We start from the raw sequence: 19212 nt of genomic DNA, 5'->3' as shown, positions 1-19212 counted from the left end.
TGCCTGTCCTCGAACTCACAGAGATCTGCCTGCCTCTGCCTCCCAAGTGCTGGGACTAACTAAAGGTGTGCATCATCATCATCCAGCTGGTTGGAGAGACTTTCTTCACAATGATCGTAAAAGGAAAAAAGATGAGGGAAGCAGGAAGAACAGGGTTAGGAAATCTGACAATGAGTCAAATTAGTCTTTATTCAGCCTCAAAATGACATGAAGAACAGAGGGGTACTTGGTGAACTGCCTTGACAGGATTCTTGCTGAAGGCAGATGGGGGCGATCAGAAAGCGTGGGGACGGTGGGTGGTACAATTCTTGCTTATCTGGCTTGGCAGGATTCTTTCTGGCAGTACCAAGATAGGGCCACCAAAGATAAGATCTAGTTAAAAAGAGAGCCTAGCCAGGTGGTGGTTGCACAACCTTTAATCCCAGGAGGCAGAGGCAAGTGGGTCTGAGTTGGAGACCAGATCGAGTTCTAGGACGTTCTTTGTGTTCCAGGGTAACACAAAGAAACCCAGTCTTGAAACCTCCCCCAGCCCAAAGTCTTTTTTAATAGTCATATACAAAGGGAACATTTGTTTATAGTGCTTAAATGATGAAGGAATTGACTTTACCGAGCTCATGTTTACAGATGACTATAAAACTGAATGAGAAAATGGAGACAAATACTTGGCTTTGTTTTTCTCCAAGAGTTGTTTACTAGACAAGACAGAGTTTGCGCTCAGGTCACTCACCTATACTGAGTTGTAAGGTAACTTTCGTGAAAACAATGTTTAAAGCAAGATATGCTACAGACAAGTCCTTCAGGCTTCCCACTAGACATGACTGACTACCTTTGAGAAGCTTGCCAGCATTGCCGCATGTGAATAATGAGGTGTACTTTCTTTTTCTTTTCTCTTTTGGTTTTTCGAGACAGGGATTCTCTGTAGCTATGGAGCCTATCCAGGAACTCACTCTGGAGACCAGGCTGGCCTCAAACTACAGAGATCGACCTGTCTCTGCCTCCCGAGTGCTAAGATTAAAGGCGTGCAACACCACCGGCTGCTGAGGTGTCCTTTTGAGTCATCGTGATCATTGCACTATGTTGTTTGTAGCTCCCCACCACACACACACACACACACACACACACGCACGCACACGCACATGCACGCACACACACAGAGGAGACTGCACTTTTTAGGGCAAAAGCCGTAAGTAATTGGCTTTTTATTGTTTCCTTTTATGAACATTCGTTTTTAAGAAATAATAAACTATGGTCTGGTAGACGCCACTGGATTAAGTATCTTGCACATAGTCGTAGCGTTCATTTTAGTCTAATACTTAGGAAAGCGTATTTACATCAGAGCCGACGCTGCTTTTCCGTCCACGTGCTTTCCTTCCCTGTTAACTAACTACGGGGATACAAATGCCTGTCACAGAATAACAACTTCGATACTAAGTATCACTAGGCTACAGAGGGCGCCATTGACACACTTGGGAAAAGGCTCAGCGCGCCCTGGGGATGAGAACGTCCGATGCACCAGAAACTGGTTCTCAGCCTTACTGAGAAACAAGGGCTTTGAGCTGCTGTGCTCCGATGTGAGCAGTGGAGCCCCGCAAGGAGACTGTGAGGTGGAGAGGAAGATCGGGGTTCTGGGACTCCTCCGAGACACCAGCGAGCTTCTCAGCGGTGCAGGTCACCAGCTCCCGGGCTAACAGGCCGGGCGCTGCTGGGCCCCTGCGCCTGCCCGTAGAGGCTCCGCCCCGTGACGCGGGCCCCGCCCCCTGCGCCCGCTTCCAAGATGGCGGCGGCAATACCTGCCCGGTTGTCCGAGCGGCGGTGACGACGGGGAGCAGACCAGGTATGGTGGGCTTGGAACCTCGGAGACAGAGTCCTCGGAGAAAGGATCGGGAGGTCGGGGGGCGGGGAGGAGAAGTTCTGAGTAAAGGCTGCAAAACCAGATTGAGCACAGACAGGGTCTCGGGTGGAAATGTGGACGCGGGCCGGTGCCTTCACGTTGCACGGTAGGGACAGACACAAGAGACTGAGATGGGATGGGCGTGCCCGAAAAGAATGGGGTTCTAAGCCCCATCCCCCGCGCGCGCAAAGCGCTGACCACGCCCTTCCAGGTGAGCCGGCCCAGGTGTCCTGGGCCGAGTCTGCCCTGGCCCTCGCTCCCTACTTCTCACCTCACCTAGAGCTTGCCTCCCCACCCCCACTAGGGTTGGAGCGAGGTGGACAAGGACACCACCCCCACCCTTCTCTGGGCTTCGCTCCGGGGTTGCTTGCTTGCAGCTCCCAGGTGGTCAAGCACCCTGCACCTGCGGAGGCGCTCCCTGGTACGTGAAGAACTGAAAGAACCTGTTTCCAATGTTTTCTAGGCCACGCCAAGGTCCTGTCACGACTCTCTTGCCTCTTGAATAGTTTTTTTTTTTTGTACCTCCATTCATTTTCCTGACCCCCACCCCCCAAACAAATTTGTTGGAGTACAGAGTTAGGTACAGATCTGACACTTGCCCCTCTGCCGCAGGGAGCCTGAGACTTGACCTGGCGTCTTTTCTTTTTCCAATGACTTTCCCGCACTCTCCATGATGGGAAAGTTGTTTCTTCCTGATTGTGAACTCTGCTGTACAGGTCACTGGTTCTCCTTGATCACGTCTGTCCCCGCTGGTCCCACACTGGCTGTTGGAATGCCCTTTTCTGTCTTCTGTGGCAGTTCCAATTTTAGATAATGCCTCCCCTCTCTGCTCCCCGGGGACCTCCTGGAGACCCCATGATCCGGAAGAAGACAGCTTGAACACAGGTGCGTCTCTCTCTTCTTTTGTAAGATTGGGTTTTAAAGAGTTCTGAAGTGGACTTGGGACTTGAATGATGTAAGCTTTCTTGAGGGTGGAGACCGAAAGTGGGTGCCGTGGATGAAAATGAAACGAGTTTTAGTGACTTGTATTAAGGACTGGTAATGACTGGCTACCTTCTGGGCTGGTTTTTCTTCCTTGTTTGAGTACAGCAGTGTTCTTTTTGTGACTTTGTTCTCTGCCCATTTTTTCTTCCTCCTCCCGGCACCGCTTTCATCTCTACCCGCTGATGTCTCCGCTGCCTTGCTCTCCGCCTTCCTGCTTGCTTCCAGAAATCTCTTGACTTTCCCTAGCCCTCAAGTCAGGATGTTGCGGAGGCTACTGGAGAGGCCATGCACACTGGCCCTGCTTGTGGGCTCCCAGCTGGCGGTTATGATGTATCTGTCACTTGGGGGCTTCCGAAGCCTTAGTGCCCTATTTGGTCGAGATCAGGGCCCAACGTTTGATTATTCTCATCCCCGCGATGTCTATAGTAACCTCAGTCACCTGCCTGGAGCCCCTGTCGCGGCGGGGGCTCCTCCAGCTCAAGCTCTGCCTTACTGTCCAGAAAGATCTCCTTTCTTAGGTGAGTACCAAGGGAAGAAGGTGAAGAAGAGAACAAGGTGAGGGGGCAGGGAGCCTTGGACAGGCGTGTATAGAGACTTAGGTTAATGTATTCTAAGCTGGGCTCATGTTGAGATGGAGTGGACTGTGAATTCAGAGGTTAGATTAAGCTCTTGGGTCCCAAGCTTTTCACTGCCTGCCCATTTTATGGCATCTTTATGCCCCAGGGTGGGAATTACTTCTCTTGTAGATGAGTCTTGGCTTTATTAGGTAGAAGTCCTTTTGCTCTTCTCCTGTAGCTTCAGTGTGGGACAAGAGAAAGTTATATAAACCCTAAAATAAGAAAGTAAGTAGTCCAAGGTAAGGAGCCTGCCTGCAGCTTTAGGCTTTGCGGAGCTGTCTTAATGAAGGGAAAGCCAAGCTGTGTTAGATTTTTGAGTGAGTCCTTGGGGGAAGTGAGCCCTGAATCAGGCTATTTGGCCAGAGGTATTCTGAGATTCTGATGCCCATTTTCTCCTCGTGTCTCCAATTTCTGAACTTGCCTTTTCCTACCAACAGTGGGTCCTGTGTCAGTATCCTTCAGCCCAGTGCCATCACTAGCAGAGATTGTGGAGCGGAACCCCCGGGTGGAACCAGGGGGCCGGTACCATCCTGCAGAATGTGAGCCACGCTCCCGAACGGCCATAATTGTGCCCCATCGTGCCAGGGAGCACCATCTGCGTCTGCTGCTCTACCACCTGCACCCCTTCCTACAGCGCCAACAGCTTGCCTATGGCATCTATGTCATCCACCAGGTATCCCCACATCCACCAGGTATCCCCACATCCACCACGTGTCCCCACTTTCCACCTTATTCTTGTTATTCGTTTTTTTCATTTAGTTTTTGTTTGTTTTGTTTTTTGAGACAGGGTTTCTCTGTGTTGTAGTTTTGGCTGTCCTGAAACTCACAGAAATCCACCTGCTTCTGCCTCCCAGGTGCTGGGGTTAAAGACGTGCGCCACCAACACCTGGCTCCTTCCTCTTTCTTTGATGTTAAGGAAGCTCAAATAAATGCCTCTTCTCTCATCTAATGGGTCTGTGGGATAACTGTAAAAGGATTAGACAATAGATAATTGGAGCCTTCCTCTTTCAACTTTGTTAGTCCCATTCTTTTTCTGTCAGGTCTGTCTCCGTATTATGTTAGGGTATTCCTACTCTCCTATATTTTTTCTATGATTTTTCCTTTGTTTTGTAAAGATTTGTTTATTATGTATACAGCATTCTGCCTGCATATATCCCTACAGGCTAGAAGAGGGCATCATATCTTATTATAGATGGTTGTAAGCCCCCGTATGGTTGCTGGGAATTGAACTCAGGATCTCTGGAAGAACAGCCAAGTGCTTTTAACCTCTAAACCTCTCCAGCCCCTCTTTGTTTTGTTTTTTAAGATAGGGTCTCATGTAGCCAAGGCTGGCCTAAGAATTTATTATGTAGCTCAGGATGACCTTTTCTGATCCTCCTACATCTACCTTCCCACACGGGTTACAGGCACACGATGCCATGCTTGGTTTTATATGGTGCTGAGAATGGTACCCAGAGCGTAATGAATGCTAGGTAACACTCTACCAACTGAGCCACATCTCCAGCCCTTGTTTTGCTTATAGTCTACCTAAGATCTTCCTGTCTGTCTTCTGAGTGCTGGGATTACACTCAGGCACCGCCACGCTTAGCTGTCTGTTTTGTTCTTCTTTCTCTTGGCCCCATATTCCGCTTAGATCCTTCCTCTTTCCACTTCTGCACTTGTGCACAGAGTGCTTTCTCCATGCTGAACCCGGTCCCCTTCATTATCTTCTAGGCTGGAAATGGAACGTTTAACAGGGCAAAGCTACTGAATGTTGGGGTGCGGGAAGCCCTGCGCGATGAAGAATGGGACTGCTTGTTCTTACATGACGTGGACCTCCTTCCAGAAAATGATCATAACCTGTATGTGTGCGACCCCCGGGGACCCCGCCATGTTGCTGTTGCCATGAACAAGTTTGGATACAGGTAGAGGGCATGGAAGAGCACTAGAAAGCCGGGAAAGCAACCTTGTAGCAGGTGGAGAGCTCAGGGAACTGTGGGTAGGGTTGATGCTCCGAATTTGTGAAATACAAGGATCTTTTTCTCCTTAGCCTCCCGTACCCCCAGTACTTTGGTGGGGTTTCGGCGCTCACTCCTGACCAGTACCTGAAGATGAACGGCTTCCCCAATGAATATTGGGGCTGGGGTGGTGAGGATGATGACATTGCTACCAGGTCAGACTTCTGACGACACCTCTTTCCCAAACCCTGGCCACAGTCTTTCAACACAGATCTTTAGCTTCCTGGTTCTGCACGGAGCCAATTCTTTCCTTTGACCTTCGTCTACTCAGGTCAGGCTTTGCCCACTGCTGTCCGTTCTGTCAAGTTTCACTTTTCTAGATAGATCTGGTTGGTTATATTCTTTGGAAAAGGGGTAAGATCAACTGGAAATATGGAATTCTAGCTCTCAAGAAGGGGCCTAAAGACAGGTTAGCTCTTCATTTTGATAGGCTTATGTAGAGACTGCTTCCGTGAGAACGGAGGAGAAAGATTCTGCTCCATATAGCCCAGAATCACTTTTATCTTTTCTTTTTTTTTTTGAAAAAGGGGGAGGGGCTCCTACCTGGCATAATGCCCACTCATGTCCTAGCCTGTGAAACATTCTTACCTTTAGCCTCCCCGGAGCCAGTTTCGTGAGCAGTGTATTTGAGCTTGGTATGCCAGGTTCATTGCTTCCCTTCCTCTTTTGTCCCCTGTAACAACATCTTTATGTGAATTCTCATCTGTGTGTGTAAATCTTACCCTGAAAATTCTAGATGTATTTTTTTTTTTCAGTTCTTTGTCAAACTACCTCCACCCCTTGGTTTTATGTTTCAGAATTTGGGCTGGTTTAAGGTCCTGAGCATCTACCTGCTTCTGCGCTTCTCTTTCACACAAGGCAGCAGCTGGAAAGGAGCTGGGTAGTTGAGACACTACTTCTAAATAAGACTTGCTGGGTTAGGGGTGCAGTTCAGTGGTCACGTGTGTCTAGCATACATAAGCCTCACTTTAAAGCCCAAAGGCAGAGGTGGATGACTCAGGGTCTGCCATTTCTATGCTTTAGACAAAATGGCTCCTTTTCTCTGTCCTCCCAAGACTCCAAGGGCAACTCCCAGGAGCCGTTTAGAAAGGAAGTCTAAGAGTTACCTATCTCTCTCCGCCAGTTCTTTTAGGCCCCCGGGCATCTGGCATTAAGCCCTGCTGACTTGGGTACAGCCAACTTTACCTTCTTTCTATTTGATTTTCTCCTGCCTTCTTGTACCTGGCAGTTTTTATTTATTTATTTTTCTTGCCAGACAGATAGTAATTATTCTTTGTGTGCAGGCCTATGTCATCACTTCCTTGATTGTCTTTACTTTCCTCATTCACCTGCCAGCGTTTTTTTTTTCCACTCTGGCTCCTCCAAGGCTCCCTCCCTTTTCTCATAGGGTACGTCTGGCTGGGATGAAGATCTCTCGACCACCCACCTCTGTGGGACACTATAAGATGGTGAAGCACAGAGGGGACAAAGGCAACGAGGAAAATCCCCACAGGTAGGAAGGGGGTTGTTATTGGGGTCCCCAAACTCCAGGCTATTCCTTTTAGATCTTAGTCTTAAACGTTTAACCTTCAGATTTGACCTCCTGGTCCGCACCCAGAATTCTTGGACACAAGATGGAATGAACTCACTGACATACCAGTTGCTGGCTAGAGAGCTGGGTCCTCTCTATACCAACATCACTGCAGACATTGGGACTGACCCTCGGGGTCCTCGGTCCTCTGGTCCCCGATATCCACCGGGCTCCTCCCAGGCCTTCCGACAAGAGATGCTGCAACGCCGGCCCCCAGTTAGGCCTGGCCCTCTGCCTACTGCCAACCACACAGCTCCCCACGGTTCACACTGACTCTTCTTTGCCCACTTTAATCATGAAACTGAAACAGAGGGATTGTGCTCCCCACACCCTCTGCTCCACACTGCTTTCAGAGGGATGTGAGGGGACTAAACTAGTGCTGGGCTGGGGGCAGGGACCTCTCCTCACTGCTAGACTGGAGCTGGGCTCCTCTAGACCTGGAGGTTCCTCTTTCTAGGGGCCACCTATCAGGGCTTATGACTGTGAATCCTTGTCATTTTATGTGACGAATCCTGGGAGTCCCCTGCCCCCGGGGTAGGAGCAGGGCTGGACCCCAAGCCTCTTCCTCGTCCATGGACGTCACTCTTTTCCAAGAGTGACCTGGCTTCTCCTGGGACCTCTGTGAATATTTATTCTATTTATGGTTCCCAAGAAGCTGTCTGGTGGAGGAAGCCCCTTCCAGGGCATTTCCTGCCTGTGCTGGAGTAGCTCCTCTGGTCTTGGCCCAGGGGGCTAGGATTTTGATATCTTTTCTAATAAAGGACTTTGTCTCATCGTTGCTTGTGCCTTTTGCATTCCAGGACATTTTATCCTCTCCCACCACCCCTGGTCCCAACAAGCCTGTAGGTTGACAGAATAGCAAGAACAAACCAAGTTCCAGCAACTTTTATTTTCGTGAGTGGGAGAAGGGGAATCAGCTGTTAGATTCTGTGCCCAGGACAGCAACTGCTGCCTGACGTCCACTCTCTATACAGTCATTGACCGCGACCCCCTCATAGGAAGCTCCAGCCAAAGTCAGGGGCAACCTTTGAGCAGTCAGGAAGCGCTTAGCCGACTCTGAAAGGAAAGGAAGGATGAGAGGAATGTTTTTTTTGTTTTTTTTTTTAATTTTCGAGACAGGGTTTCTCCGCAGCTTTTTGGTTCCAGTCCTGGAACTAGCTCTTGTAGACCAGGCTGGCCTCGAGGATGAGAGGAATGTTATAGCTGGGCTCTGACTTCCTCAGCCCAGCTGCTTTCCCAGCTTACCTAGTTTTTGCCAGTGTCCTAGTGTGTACTGAGGGATACAGTTCTAAGGAGAGACAAGATGTAAGGGCAAGTTTATTACTGATTTCCAAGGCCTCGTTTGGCTGACATACTGATAAACATATTAGTCCTTATTTTCAATGAGGAACTAATAAGAATCTCAATTCACCTTGTGTAGATGGACCAAGCAGTGACTTGGTGGCTCCTTCAGTCCTAACTGTGTAGCAACTGCTTCCTGTGCTTGCTGTCGGAGCAGCTCTGGAGACAATTCATGACCATTAGCTTCCAGCTTCTGTAACCAGTAGCCTCCCAGCATCACCTGTGAGGAAACACAGCATCGGCCATCCTGCCCTGGCCTTCACTAAGGCACAGAAGAGTCCTTGGAAACCCCACTATAAGCAAAGTTTCCTTCTCTCACAGTTACTCTGAGGCCTGGGGGGTTCCCATCCTGCTCAGGAAAAGCAACTGAGTCATATACGACTCCCAGGACAGTTGGGTCTTCTGATGATGGCACCAAATGTCCAAATCCCTGGGGGAAAATGTCTGTAGATCAGGAGGGAAGGGCTCTTGCTGAGCATGTGTCCTCCCTCCTCCTCCTCCTCATACCTGAACAGGCAGATGAGCTCCTTGGTACTGCAGATTCACCACAGCGACAGATACAGCAGTGATGGTACTCAGGACATGAGCTAGAGGTGCAGCCTCGGCAGGGAGCAGCTTGCTGAGCTCTGGGGATCAGGCAGAGGCATTCATAGTAGGCTAGCTTTGTCTTATAGGAATCCCTCATGGATGACCAGCTCAGGAACCCAGTGTGGCCCTGCTGGCATAGGAAGGCACACTATCGCCTCCTGGTGGTTAGGGAAGGGAGGGACTGTCCCATTACCTGCAGCTGGAATAGCACTGATAATGTGGTCAGCCTGCAGACTGTTGTCCCCTAGAGACACCTGAGTGATAACATTTGAGAGAGAACGGTGTTAGGAGGACTTTAGAGGTAAGTGAGATTTGCTGCCTCACTCTTAGCTTCCCAGGTACCCAAGAGACAAGAAAGTCTGGGTGTTGACCCAGGATGAAGACTGGGAATGACAGTATCATCTGAACAACAAAAATCCTCTGCATAATCCAGAAGGTGGACCAGAAAGAGGTCAGTGTGGATGCTCTGAAATGGTCAATGAAGGCGGGCTGTCCTCTCTCCCTGTCCCAGACACTCCAAAGAATTACTTCTATTCACATCTATAAGGGCTGTTTGAGGAAGGTTCACACATAAAGCATAGGAACCTGAGGTAGCCAATATCCAAAGAGCTTCTCTGAGGCAAGAAAACAGTAAGTCCAATGCTGTCAGCCCTGACCCGGTTAAACCACTCAAAGATAGTGACACAGGGTGTGTGTGTGTGTGTGTGTGTGCACACAAGTGCAGGAGTCTGTGGAGTCCAGCAGAGGTCGTCTGAGCCCCTGAGCAGGAATTCCAGGCAGTGGTGAGCCACCTGATGTGGGTTCTGGGACAGGAGCCCAGGTCTTCTGCAAAGGCAGTATGTACTCTTAATTGCTAAGTTATTTCTTCATCCCCACCCCCTTGCTCCATAGCAGAAGAAATTTGTGGACAAGAAGTTATCACTGACATTAAAAGGTGGCAGGTCTGTCCACGGAATACTGCAGGGTTTTGACGCCTTTATGAATCGTGTGACTGGGAGGTGTGTAGAGATGATAACTAGTGGGCCACAGAATATTAGGATGGAAGTCACATGAGCAAACGTGTTTTTAAGTCTTGGACCAAGTTTAAAGAAATGGATATTCAGCAGAGATGTCCACATCCCTCCCCAGAGGTCCTATTTGACTATGGTATAAAATCAGGTCATGCACATTTTCATATGATACTTTTTTGCTAAATGTATTTTTGCAATATTAAATATAACAACACCAGCAACAACAAATCTAATAACACTGATACAGGTTGACTATACTCCAGAGGGTTCTCCTACCTTCCAGCGCCCTTCTGGCTGGAGGCTGAGCCCACAGACTGGCTGGCCTCTGAAGATGGTGACTCCTTTACTGGTTAGGTGGTCGTGAAGGGCCTGGGGCAACATCTCCAGCCCTCCACGGAGTGACCACTGGCTCCACCGCTCAGCCCGGGCCTGACGAATTAATGAGGAGTCTGGCTGTGCACTCCGTCCTAAAAGGAGACAAATATGTATAATCAAAATAGTACCCCATGTACAAAGCACCTCACTTTTTCAGGCTTTATAATTCACCCCTTGAGCCAATGCCCCTCCCCTCACCTGCCCCCAGCAGCAGCCCCAGTAATATGGACCGATGGGTTTGCTCAGCTTGGAAGAGACTGGGAAAGCAGGACCGGACACTGAGCTCACGGCTGTTGCCTGCAAACACTCCTCGGCAAAGACTGTCGATGGCTAAAGATGCCACCTTAAGGGTAAGACTGGGTCTGAGGGGTCAAGGAATAAGCCACCCTGACTGATTTCCATTGCCCCTGCTTGGGAGGGAATGAGGAAGGGAGAGACTTTGTGTTGGGGGGTGTTCCCACTATAACCAAAGGGTGGGAAGGAAAGGAAAGCATTTATTCCCAACACCGAGTAATGGGAAGAGGACATCCCTAGATACAGCAGCTGGTTTAGGAGGGGAGAGGGTTGAGACCACCTCTGTCTGAGCAGTGTCACCTCAGGTCCAAGGCGGCGCTGGGCAAAACTGTGTACAGTCTCATCAGGCTCTTTGCCCCTGGGCTTCATCAAATCCCTCAACCCAGCCCAAAACAGAGGTTTGGAGAAGGGGGGTGAAGGGCGGAGTAGCCCCCTGCAAGGAGGAAGGCATGGTGAAAAGAAAGCTCCCCCAGTCACCTTCCCAGCTCCAGGGTATTATTTTCATTCATTTAACCCCTGTGGCTGGAAGGGCTGACAGGGAGCGGAGGGAAGAGGTAAGTGTACAGTTAGGAAGTGAGCATTACCTGAGACCAGAGGGTAGGGGGTGCAAGGCACCCCCTACATACAGGAACCTGTTCTGGGCAGCTGGGTGATTCCCCGGGACAGGCAAGACTTCTGACTCCAAGCCAAGCTCAGAAACCTGTTCTCCACAAGCCCTCAGGAAGAGGAGACACTAAGGAAAAACTGACCCAACAAATGTCTTTCCCCTCTGCCACTCTCTCCCTTTGGAAAGCTCCTCCCCTCCCCCAATCACCTGTCGGTCCTACACATTCCACAAGACGCTCACCAGGAGCAGGGTCCGGGCTCCCAGCACTCCAGCTGGCCTAATTCCTCGAGGTCCAAGTTCAAAGATAGCACCATCTGATCCTCGGACTGAGCGGATCCAACCTCCCAAACGCTTGCTGCCCTCCACTAAGATCACCTGGTGCCAAAAGTGAGACACTGTGGGTTCAGGGGAAAGGGACTAGGGATAGGGGAAACTTCACATTCCACGGAACAGAATCTATTCAGTTTTTATGGGAAATGTTAAGAGTTTTAAATTAGTCTTTCTTTGGTTCTAGTGGGAACTCACCTTAGGGGGACAGGGGCCTCGGATCAGATGATAACTTGCGACCAATCCACTGATACCCCCGCCAAGCACGATCACAGTCCGGCCCATTGTAAGGCCTAGGGAAAGGTCAAGATACCAGGCAGAACCGGAGGCACCCTGTTTTACAACTGCAGAAACTCCCACTGGTCCCGTACCCCATTTCTGGGCACTTACTGATTTGTGAGCATCTAAGGCAGGGCACGCGTGTACTTGCTGGTAGAAGAGTGAGGTCTTCGTTCAGAGGCCAGGACTTACCCACAAGATAGGGGGAACTAGGGAAAATGAGTGATATAGAGGCCCTAGGACCAGTGTCTCCTGTGGGTGTGCAGATAAGGCCCACGCCCGCGCTATCTTCCCAGCTCAAACCCTCCGGGGACCAGAATTCTGCAGTACGCGGTTTCCCCAGCCTCAGCGGGTAAGCAGGTTCAAGTCTAGGATCCCCGCCCCTAACTTTTAGGGTCCTTCCGACTCTCCGTCTACTCCATTCAGTCCGCCCGCAGCTGCGCTTCGCTTTACTGCTTCGGGATTGGTGGGTCCTGGAAAGTAGGCTCTGGATTGGTGAGCGCTGGATACATCCACCAATGAAAACACCGGATTGGCAGTGACGTTGCCAACGGAGCTGCAGTTACGTCCAGAGTCCGCTACCAGGTTAACCGGTTCTTTGCCTACTCGAAGTTAGTTGCAGTAGCCGGCACCGCCTTCCCCAGGGCCAAGGCAGTGAAAAGCTGAATCTGGGAGTTAGCATTCCCCAGCTCAAGCTTCCTAGGCTTGTGGTGAGAACCCTGGAGGGAGGGCCCCATGAGCCCTGGTTGGAGAGAGACACTTGGAGGCCTGTCCGTGGGGAGGTGGTTCCATAAACAGCTCTTTGATGTTAGCAACAGTCAGGGCCTACGGGAGCAAAGGCCACCCGGCAACGAAACCAGTGTTTGTCAACAGGGGTTCTTGGGTGCTTTGCTCTCGAGGGGCAGTTCCCCTCGCCGGCAAAACCCGGCATGTCAATGCCTGCGCTCTAGTTTTAGGCCTCTCCGCCGCTTCAAGTCTCAAGGTTTTTCTTCCGAGTAATACTAAAACTCCGTTAGGGCACAAGTGTTACTCAATCTCTGTTCTTTTCCTTCTGTTCTGAGAGCGCCCCCTCCTGTTCAGAGACGGAATTGGGCTCCAATTGAACCAAATGCTGGATATCCATTCCCTCTTATCCGCAAATATAAAGGTGAACATCACTTTTTCTTAATAAATTTATTCACAAAAAGTGAGATTGCAGAGGTCTGGGGGCTGTACATGGTCAAGGGCCTGGTGAGCTCTGTACATGGGACAGGAAACAAGGTGAAAGGGTGCTTCTTAATAAAAAAAATAATGGGAGCTACAACCACCCCCCTCCCCGATTAAAAAGACACAAAAATAGACGTCTCTGAGGTAAATGGGGAGCCTGGGGGCTTAAGGGTGTTGAAAAGGTTTTCACAGGTGCCAGGGCTTCAAGATGGTGTCACAGGCACCGCGGCGGCTCCTGCATCAGTTGGTAGAACAGCACGTAGCCCTCACTGGACGCCACCTGATTTTCACTGACAGGGGAGACACTGCGAAGAAGGGAAATAGGGAGTAGTTGTAGTTATTCCTGTGTGTTCCCCCTCCTCCCTACAGGCCTCAGCTCAGAGTACCCCTGTGGCGCTCAGGAGAGACTCCACCCAGCCTTTGTCAGGAGCTCATCTTTTGGGGTCTCAGAGGAGGGGAGGGTGCCAGGGCTGCAGTGCGATGGGGCAGTTTAATAAGAGGCTGTGCTCACCGGGAGTCATTGTAGACATGCCAACCAGTCTGGCACCGGCACAGGGCCGTGTAGTGTCCGTAGTGGACACTACCCGAGTGGTTGCAAAGAGCGTACAACTGGTAGATAGGGCTTCCTGCGGGTTAGACAAGGTCAGTTTCTACAATCAAGAGTTGTGCCCCGCCCCTGAAGGTGCCGCAGGGCATTCCCCACCAGACTCACCCACTTTGTCACTGGCAAAGTCCCCTAGGCTCAGTCGCTGCAACGGGAAGTCTACACCTACTGAACTTTTCTTGATGGAGCCTCGGGAGGTGGAAAATCGATTCAGATCTAAGCCCTGGTTAAGGAGCATTTGGGAGGCTGAGGGTCTCTAAGGGAGCTGCAGTAAGAAATTCAGTACCCTCTATTCCCCCAACATGTCCTGAAAGATGGCAAAGAAAGTTGGGGTGGCAGGTTTTTCTCAAGAAAAACCCAATGAAGGTGAGGAAACAGAATGTATGGGAGATGCCCTAGAGGAATAAGAACGCCAAGATTAGGATATGGAGCACGAGGATGCGGGGGAATCTTTGTACTGTCAACTTTTTGGTACTTCGTGTTTTCTGCCGGCATCGGTCACACACCTAAGTAAACAGCAAATAGTGTTAGGTTGATGTGTTCTCACCTCAGCTCGTTTTTGACACCCCACTTCACATATAAATTTAGTATGTTTCTCATTGCTTTGCCCCTCCCCCCCCACCTAGGCATACTACAACATATCTGAGGCCCTAACTTTAACACACCCAGACATGTAACTGTTACTCCCAACTAAGGAAGTAGGCATCTCCTTTTATCCAGACAGACTCCCACGTGTCTCCCACCATTGTAAACCCCCACATACTGGGGCATTTTCCGACTCCAGCTCTTCTTCCTTGGTGAAAAGGCTGAAACAGTCCCGCAGAGACACTTTGCCCCCAGCAAATCCTTTCTGGGGGGAAGGAAGGAAGGGTCAGCATGTTCTGAATTTCTTTCTTTTTAAATCTTTTATGTTTTCATAATCCAGGCTTCAATTCTGCTTTAGAGGCCCACATGGTTCCCACCCACACGTAGAACCCATGTTTCATCCACCCCTGGAACCCTCCGGAATCCCACCTTGGGGATGGGCAGCGACAGATCACAAAAAACCTCGAAGGTCGTGGAGCGATACCCACAGGCCTGGCACTTGAGGCAACTTTTCAGCTGGCCTACAAATAGGTCTGGATAGAAGCAAAAAGCAGGAGAAAGTCACTGTTGGACGTCGAAGGTGCTCTCTCGGAATCCTGCCCTTGCTGGACCTGCCTTTCTGACTTCAGCACTGCCACCACCCGGCTCTACAACCACTTCCCATCATCACCCAGCCTTGCTCATTCCTCTCCCAAGCCCAAACCCCCAGTTTTGCCCATTCCATACCCACGATCTTGCTGTCTTCTCGCTCCAGGTAGCGCTTCCACATCAAGTTGGCTCGATCATCGTCACTACCACAGATCAAGGGAAGGGAGGGAGCACCCATGAGAGAGTTATAATACTGGGTACCCCCAACCCATTGAAATTATCCAGAGCCCTGTTCCCTATCTGCATTCCAGCTCCTTCCCTAAATTTCTAGTCAAAGGAGTAATTCTTTCAAGAACTTTCTGGGGAAGTCCAGGATGAGGAAAAGTCTATAAAGGAAAAGTGCCATCCCACCTCTGCAAGCCCATTGGTATATTTTATTGTAAAAGATCCCTCCTTTCCCAATTTAGTGACACCTCCAACTCTATTTTATGCCTCTACCTGCATCCTTCAGCTTCCCTCCTCCTCCTCCCTTCTGTCCTTTCCTGTACTGACAAAACATTTATGTTTCTATGCTAAAGGGTCTCCCCAAGGCCCCACATTTCCAGTTTTAGTTAGCTCAGTTCTGTGACGACTGATTGCTACTGGGGAGAGGAGCAAGGGGGAGCAACCTTTACCTTAATTCTGGTTCTTCATGCAGAGCCCCTCCTCGGCGAGGTGGAGAGGGAACTGGACCACTGGCCAGGATTGGTGGTGCCCGGCGGCCTCGTCGGTTGATTTCAAGATGCAACCGCTCCATGAGGAGCTTCAGAAACTCTTGGGCATCCTGCTGGCTACAGCCAGACAGAATATGAGCAAATGATCCCCTCTTAGTCCACAGACAGTATTCCCTGCCCAAATATGGGTCCTTATATCCTCAGTGCAGAAATTCTCAAGGCTCCGAACGATGGAGCTGTAGCCCCTGCTTGGCCCCAGCCCCAGTCAGAGAGAACTTCCATCCTCTCAGTTTCCCCACCTGTATCCAGAGAAGGAGGGAACGTATTTCTGGAAGACAGCCCGGAATCGAGTAGGATTCACAGCTTCACAGGAGTCAGGGTGCCAGAGGGCACCAATCACATCTGCAAAGGCTGTTGGTGTGACAGTGGGGAAGGTTACAAAGATTAGTGTCTAGAAGAGCATGCAAGAGGAGAGTCCGTGGAGAGAAAACCTCTAGAAAGGAGGAACCCAGAAAATGGATGTGTCAGATTGAAGGGCTGGGAACCATAGGTACTGGGGTATAGAACTGAAAGGATAGGGGGAAGTGAACAGAAGAATCAGAAGGACGTTGCCCACCTTCCGTGAGCTCCTGGGCTCGGCCTCCTCCAGGGACCTCTTGTCGGAAGTCCCTCCGAAGGCAAAAGTCTCGAAGAGGCCTTGTGCTACTCAAACACTGTAGCACGGCGTTCAGGAAACACTGGGGAAGCAGCGGGGACACTGCCATTACCTTTCCAGTCTGGGGTCCAACCAGCCTTAAGGAGAGGTCAGTGCTCTCCTGTGTGCCTTCCCCAAACTCGCAGGCTGGCTCCACCCCCAACACCATTTCACACTCCCTTTACAGAGGAAAGAACAGGAAAATGGCTCTTACTGTATTTCCCAGATTTCGGAGGCCAACATGACCAGAGCCCAGAAGCAGGGTGTGATGAGCCTAGAAGGTCAGAGCACAGTCATTTTCTAGACAGCACTTTCAACAGCATGTTGCTGAATGTCTGTCTCCCCCACCCTATTCGGGAGACCCTTTTGCCCTCCCTGGTCCTCCTACCTCATTGCTCATTAGTAGTAAACCCATCACAGCTGAGTGTACCACAGACTCAGCCATGGCTGTCACACCTATTCCCCATTTACTCCGCTGCCCAGCTAGCCGGCGCTGCAGCTCCTGAGGCAATTCCCCAAGCACTGGCATGGTTGCCCAGCTGCTCCCCACCCCCACTTTACTGCCCCCAAATCCCCCTCCTGCCCCCGTGGCCCCTTCTTGCACCCTGTCCTGCTGGCTCCAACTGCAAGCAGCTTAGCTCACTTAGCTCAGGAAATGGGCAACAGTAGCAGTAGATGCTCTAACCCCGCCCCTTCTCAGCCCAGGTGCTCTAACTCCGCCCCTCTTCAACCCAGGGATTAATTAGGTCTAGGCCCAGTCCTAGGAGAGAAATTGCCTTAAATGGGCAGGCCTAAGGACCTAAAGAAGAATTCTAAATAGTTAATTCCCTACGGACCAGAATGGCACATGGAGTTGAAGAATCACATACAACCCAAAATAATATCTAGAAGGCCTCAGAAAGGAGAAGAGTCCACTGGTGTAATAAGGGGTTGACAAGGGAACTTGGAGAAGGGAACAAGAAAGCCATATCACGACAAGAGAGTTGAAGGCAAAAGGAACATGGTCATGGGAGCCCACGTGTGCTGGCAAGTCCTCACCATCTTGTCATCAGAGTAGAAAGGCTCAGAGGGTCGGGCAGATATCATGTGGAAGGTGCCATGGGAAGTAGGGGGCTCTGTCCGTATGCTGAGCAGGGTAGGGGGGCCAGGGAAGCCCCCAAGACGCCGGAGAGAAGTGCTACGTCTCAAAGTGGGCGGCTCAGGCCGGAGTGCCAAGCGGCTCAGTGCAGCCCCTAGCTCGCCGGTGCCACGGTGCCCTCCCAAGGCAATCCCCATTGGACGCAAGTCCCCACTGCTCACAGACTTGGAACGGGCTAAATTGGTCCGGGATGGGAGAGGCAGAGCCACAGCTGGGGGCGGTGAGCCAGGCAAGGGAACCCCATGATCTGCTCGAAGGGGGCCTCTAGGACGAGAGCCTGAGGTCCGACCCCGACCCAGTTCCAGTTTCTTGAGCCTTTCATCTGGGGGACATGGTCTGGGTGGCAAAGGTCGTAACATGGGGTTTGACCCAGGAACTGGGTTTCGGCGCTCCTTGCTGCGGGCCCGGGGAGGAAATGGTATCTTGGCTCCCACTCGGGGCTGTACATTGACAGGTGGCTCTCGAGTCCTGCCCAGGCGGTGCTCAGAAGCCTGGGGCATTGTGGACACCACAGGCTGGACCTGAGAACAGAGGATCAACATTTGAATTAGTAAGGGAGATATGATACAGGCTACTATGCAAGCTGGCTTCTACATGTACCGAAGGCATGAATCACGTCTATAAAATCAATTCTTGCATCCCCAGAACTTAGCAATGTTTGACATAAAGGAAATCCTTAGTATCCCTTGAATAAACTAATGACTGAATAGTAGCCCATGATTTTGACCTTTCACGCCCCACCCCCTCTATAGAATACAGATTTATTGAAAAGCCAGTGGTAGTCCCAATTTCAGCTGTTTTTATAATCTACAAACTCCTAAAAATCCTCATATCTGGTAGTCAAGTGAGATATACCCCAGACCTGGGACCCTGGATGCAGGAATCAGTCCAAAAGACAGCATTCCAACCTCAACCCTTGCCCCTCTGGGTTGCAAATGAAGCCGATTAAATGGGTGATTTGCAATCCATTCCCTCTCCAGTTCTGGGCCCCCACTTGATAGCTGAGCCCAGGGGGCAATGGTTTGAGATGGAGGACGAACTACTTGACCCCTAATTTCTGCACCTCTCCCACCCCACCACAGCGGGGGGTTTTACCCGGGTCCGCCCCCCTCGAGGGCAGAAAGGCCGAGGCCGCTGATTGGCTACGGGGTCCGGCGGCATATTCCCCGCGGTCCGAGAATGCTGTTCCTCCAGCTCGGTTCTCCCAGGCCTCGCTGGGCACCGCGAGCCTCTCCCTTTGTGATGAACGTCCTCTGGGGTCTGGATCCGTCCTCCCTCAGCTCCCCCACTCCACCCCACCCCACCCCGCCATAAGGTCCCGGCCAATACCTGTCCCCCGGTGAGGCGGCGGGGGAGGCCAGCCGGGGTCCAGCTCCAGCTCAGGGCCACCCCCTCCGAACCCCGAACAGCCTCCCCGCGGGCCGGGCTGCAGCTTTAGCCGCAGCTGTTGCCCAGCTTGCTCCCGCCGCAAGGGCCACCGCCATCTTTGTTGGTGCCGCCCGGCCACCGGCCACCGGCTTCACAATCTCTTAAGGCGCCTGCGCGCCCACTCTCGGAATCCTCCCACCCACCTCCTCGGCGCTTGCGTGAGCCCGCCCCCACGGCTCCCCGACCGACACCATGGAAACGCAGCCAACTTTAGAACCATTAGTTCCCGGCCCTGCTGGTTGGTGGTCTTTAAACCATTGCTGCAAGTCCTTGAGGGCAGGGGCCCCCATCCCTTCATGTGGTCCAAAGGGATGAAGAGCCGAAACATCGAATAACGGAAGGACTTGCAAGGGCTTCTTTCCAAACAAAAGGGATG

At 51.2% G+C, this 19212-nt stretch overlaps 3 protein-coding genes and 1 long non-coding RNA gene across 10 annotated transcripts; 2 read left to right on the top strand and 2 right to left on the bottom strand.

The window, feature by feature from the left end:
* Positions 1-1178: 1178 nt before the first annotated feature.
* On the top strand, positions 1179-7834 carry LOC121455403 (beta-1,4-galactosyltransferase 3-like). 3 transcript variants are annotated; one of them, XM_041663062.1, is made up of 9 exons: positions 1179-1834; positions 2196-2312; positions 2608-2776; positions 3101-3393; positions 3930-4165; positions 5206-5396; positions 5522-5644; positions 6877-6981; positions 7062-7834. In XM_041663062.1, the coding sequence occupies exons 4-9, from the start codon at positions 3135-3137 to the stop codon at positions 7330-7332; spliced, it is 1185 nt and encodes a 394-aa protein (XP_041518996.1). In that variant the 5' UTR covers positions 1179-1834; positions 2196-2312; positions 2608-2776; positions 3101-3134; the 3' UTR covers positions 7333-7834. The 3 variants fall into 3 exon arrangements, with proteins under 3 accessions (XP_041518996.1, XP_041518995.1, XP_041518997.1); XM_041663061.1 differs by lacking the exon at positions 2196-2312; XM_041663063.1 differs by lacking the exons at positions 2196-2312; positions 2608-2776 and having other exon boundaries at positions 3122-3393.
* A 95-nt stretch (positions 7835-7929) lies between these two features.
* Positions 7930-12334, bottom strand: LOC121455163 (protoporphyrinogen oxidase). 5 transcript variants are annotated; one of them, XM_041662743.1, is made up of 13 exons: positions 11992-12334; positions 11800-11894; positions 11515-11649; positions 11252-11367; positions 10968-11100; positions 10572-10716; positions 10275-10465; positions 9182-9242; positions 8908-9026; positions 8720-8830; positions 8471-8620; positions 8305-8347; positions 7930-8115 (listed from the first exon to the last, which is right to left on the bottom strand). In XM_041662743.1, exons 2-13 carry the CDS (start codon positions 11884-11886, stop codon positions 7973-7975), a joined length of 1434 nt encoding a protein of 477 aa, XP_041518677.1. In that variant the 5' UTR covers positions 11887-11894; positions 11992-12334; the 3' UTR covers positions 7930-7972. The 5 variants fall into 5 exon arrangements, with proteins under 5 accessions (XP_041518677.1, XP_041518678.1, XP_041518679.1 ...); XM_041662744.1 differs by lacking the exon at positions 8720-8830; XM_041662745.1 differs by lacking the exon at positions 11992-12334 and having other exon boundaries at positions 11252-11383; positions 11800-11892.
* Positions 12335-12480: 146 nt separating this feature from the next.
* On the top strand, positions 12481-15499 carry LOC121455087. The gene is made up of 3 exons (XR_005975428.1): positions 12481-12590; positions 12942-13027; positions 14616-15499. It is a non-coding gene; the product is annotated as an uncharacterized LOC121455087 (long non-coding RNA).
* Positions 13046-18946, bottom strand: LOC121455086 (ubiquitin carboxyl-terminal hydrolase 21). Its single transcript, XM_041662627.1, has 13 exons — positions 18738-18946; positions 17309-17929; positions 16485-16544; positions 16193-16313; positions 15876-15987; positions 15538-15693; positions 15002-15066; positions 14705-14808; positions 14454-14540; positions 14116-14196; positions 13799-13904; positions 13598-13712; positions 13046-13391 (listed from the first exon to the last, which is right to left on the bottom strand). Exons 2-13 carry the CDS (start codon positions 17906-17908, stop codon positions 13301-13303), a joined length of 1698 nt encoding a protein of 565 aa, XP_041518561.1. The 5' UTR covers positions 17909-17929; positions 18738-18946; the 3' UTR covers positions 13046-13300.
* Positions 18947-19212: the final 266 nt, after the last annotated feature.

Source organism: Microtus oregoni, unplaced genomic scaffold (assembly GCF_018167655.1).
Source record: "Microtus oregoni isolate MIOR12 unplaced genomic scaffold, Mior012 000013F_ref0000133, whole genome shotgun sequence".
Classification (NCBI taxonomy): Eukaryota; Metazoa; Chordata; class Mammalia; order Rodentia; family Cricetidae; genus Microtus; species Microtus oregoni.
This window is presented reverse-complemented; position numbering and strand designations above follow the sequence as displayed.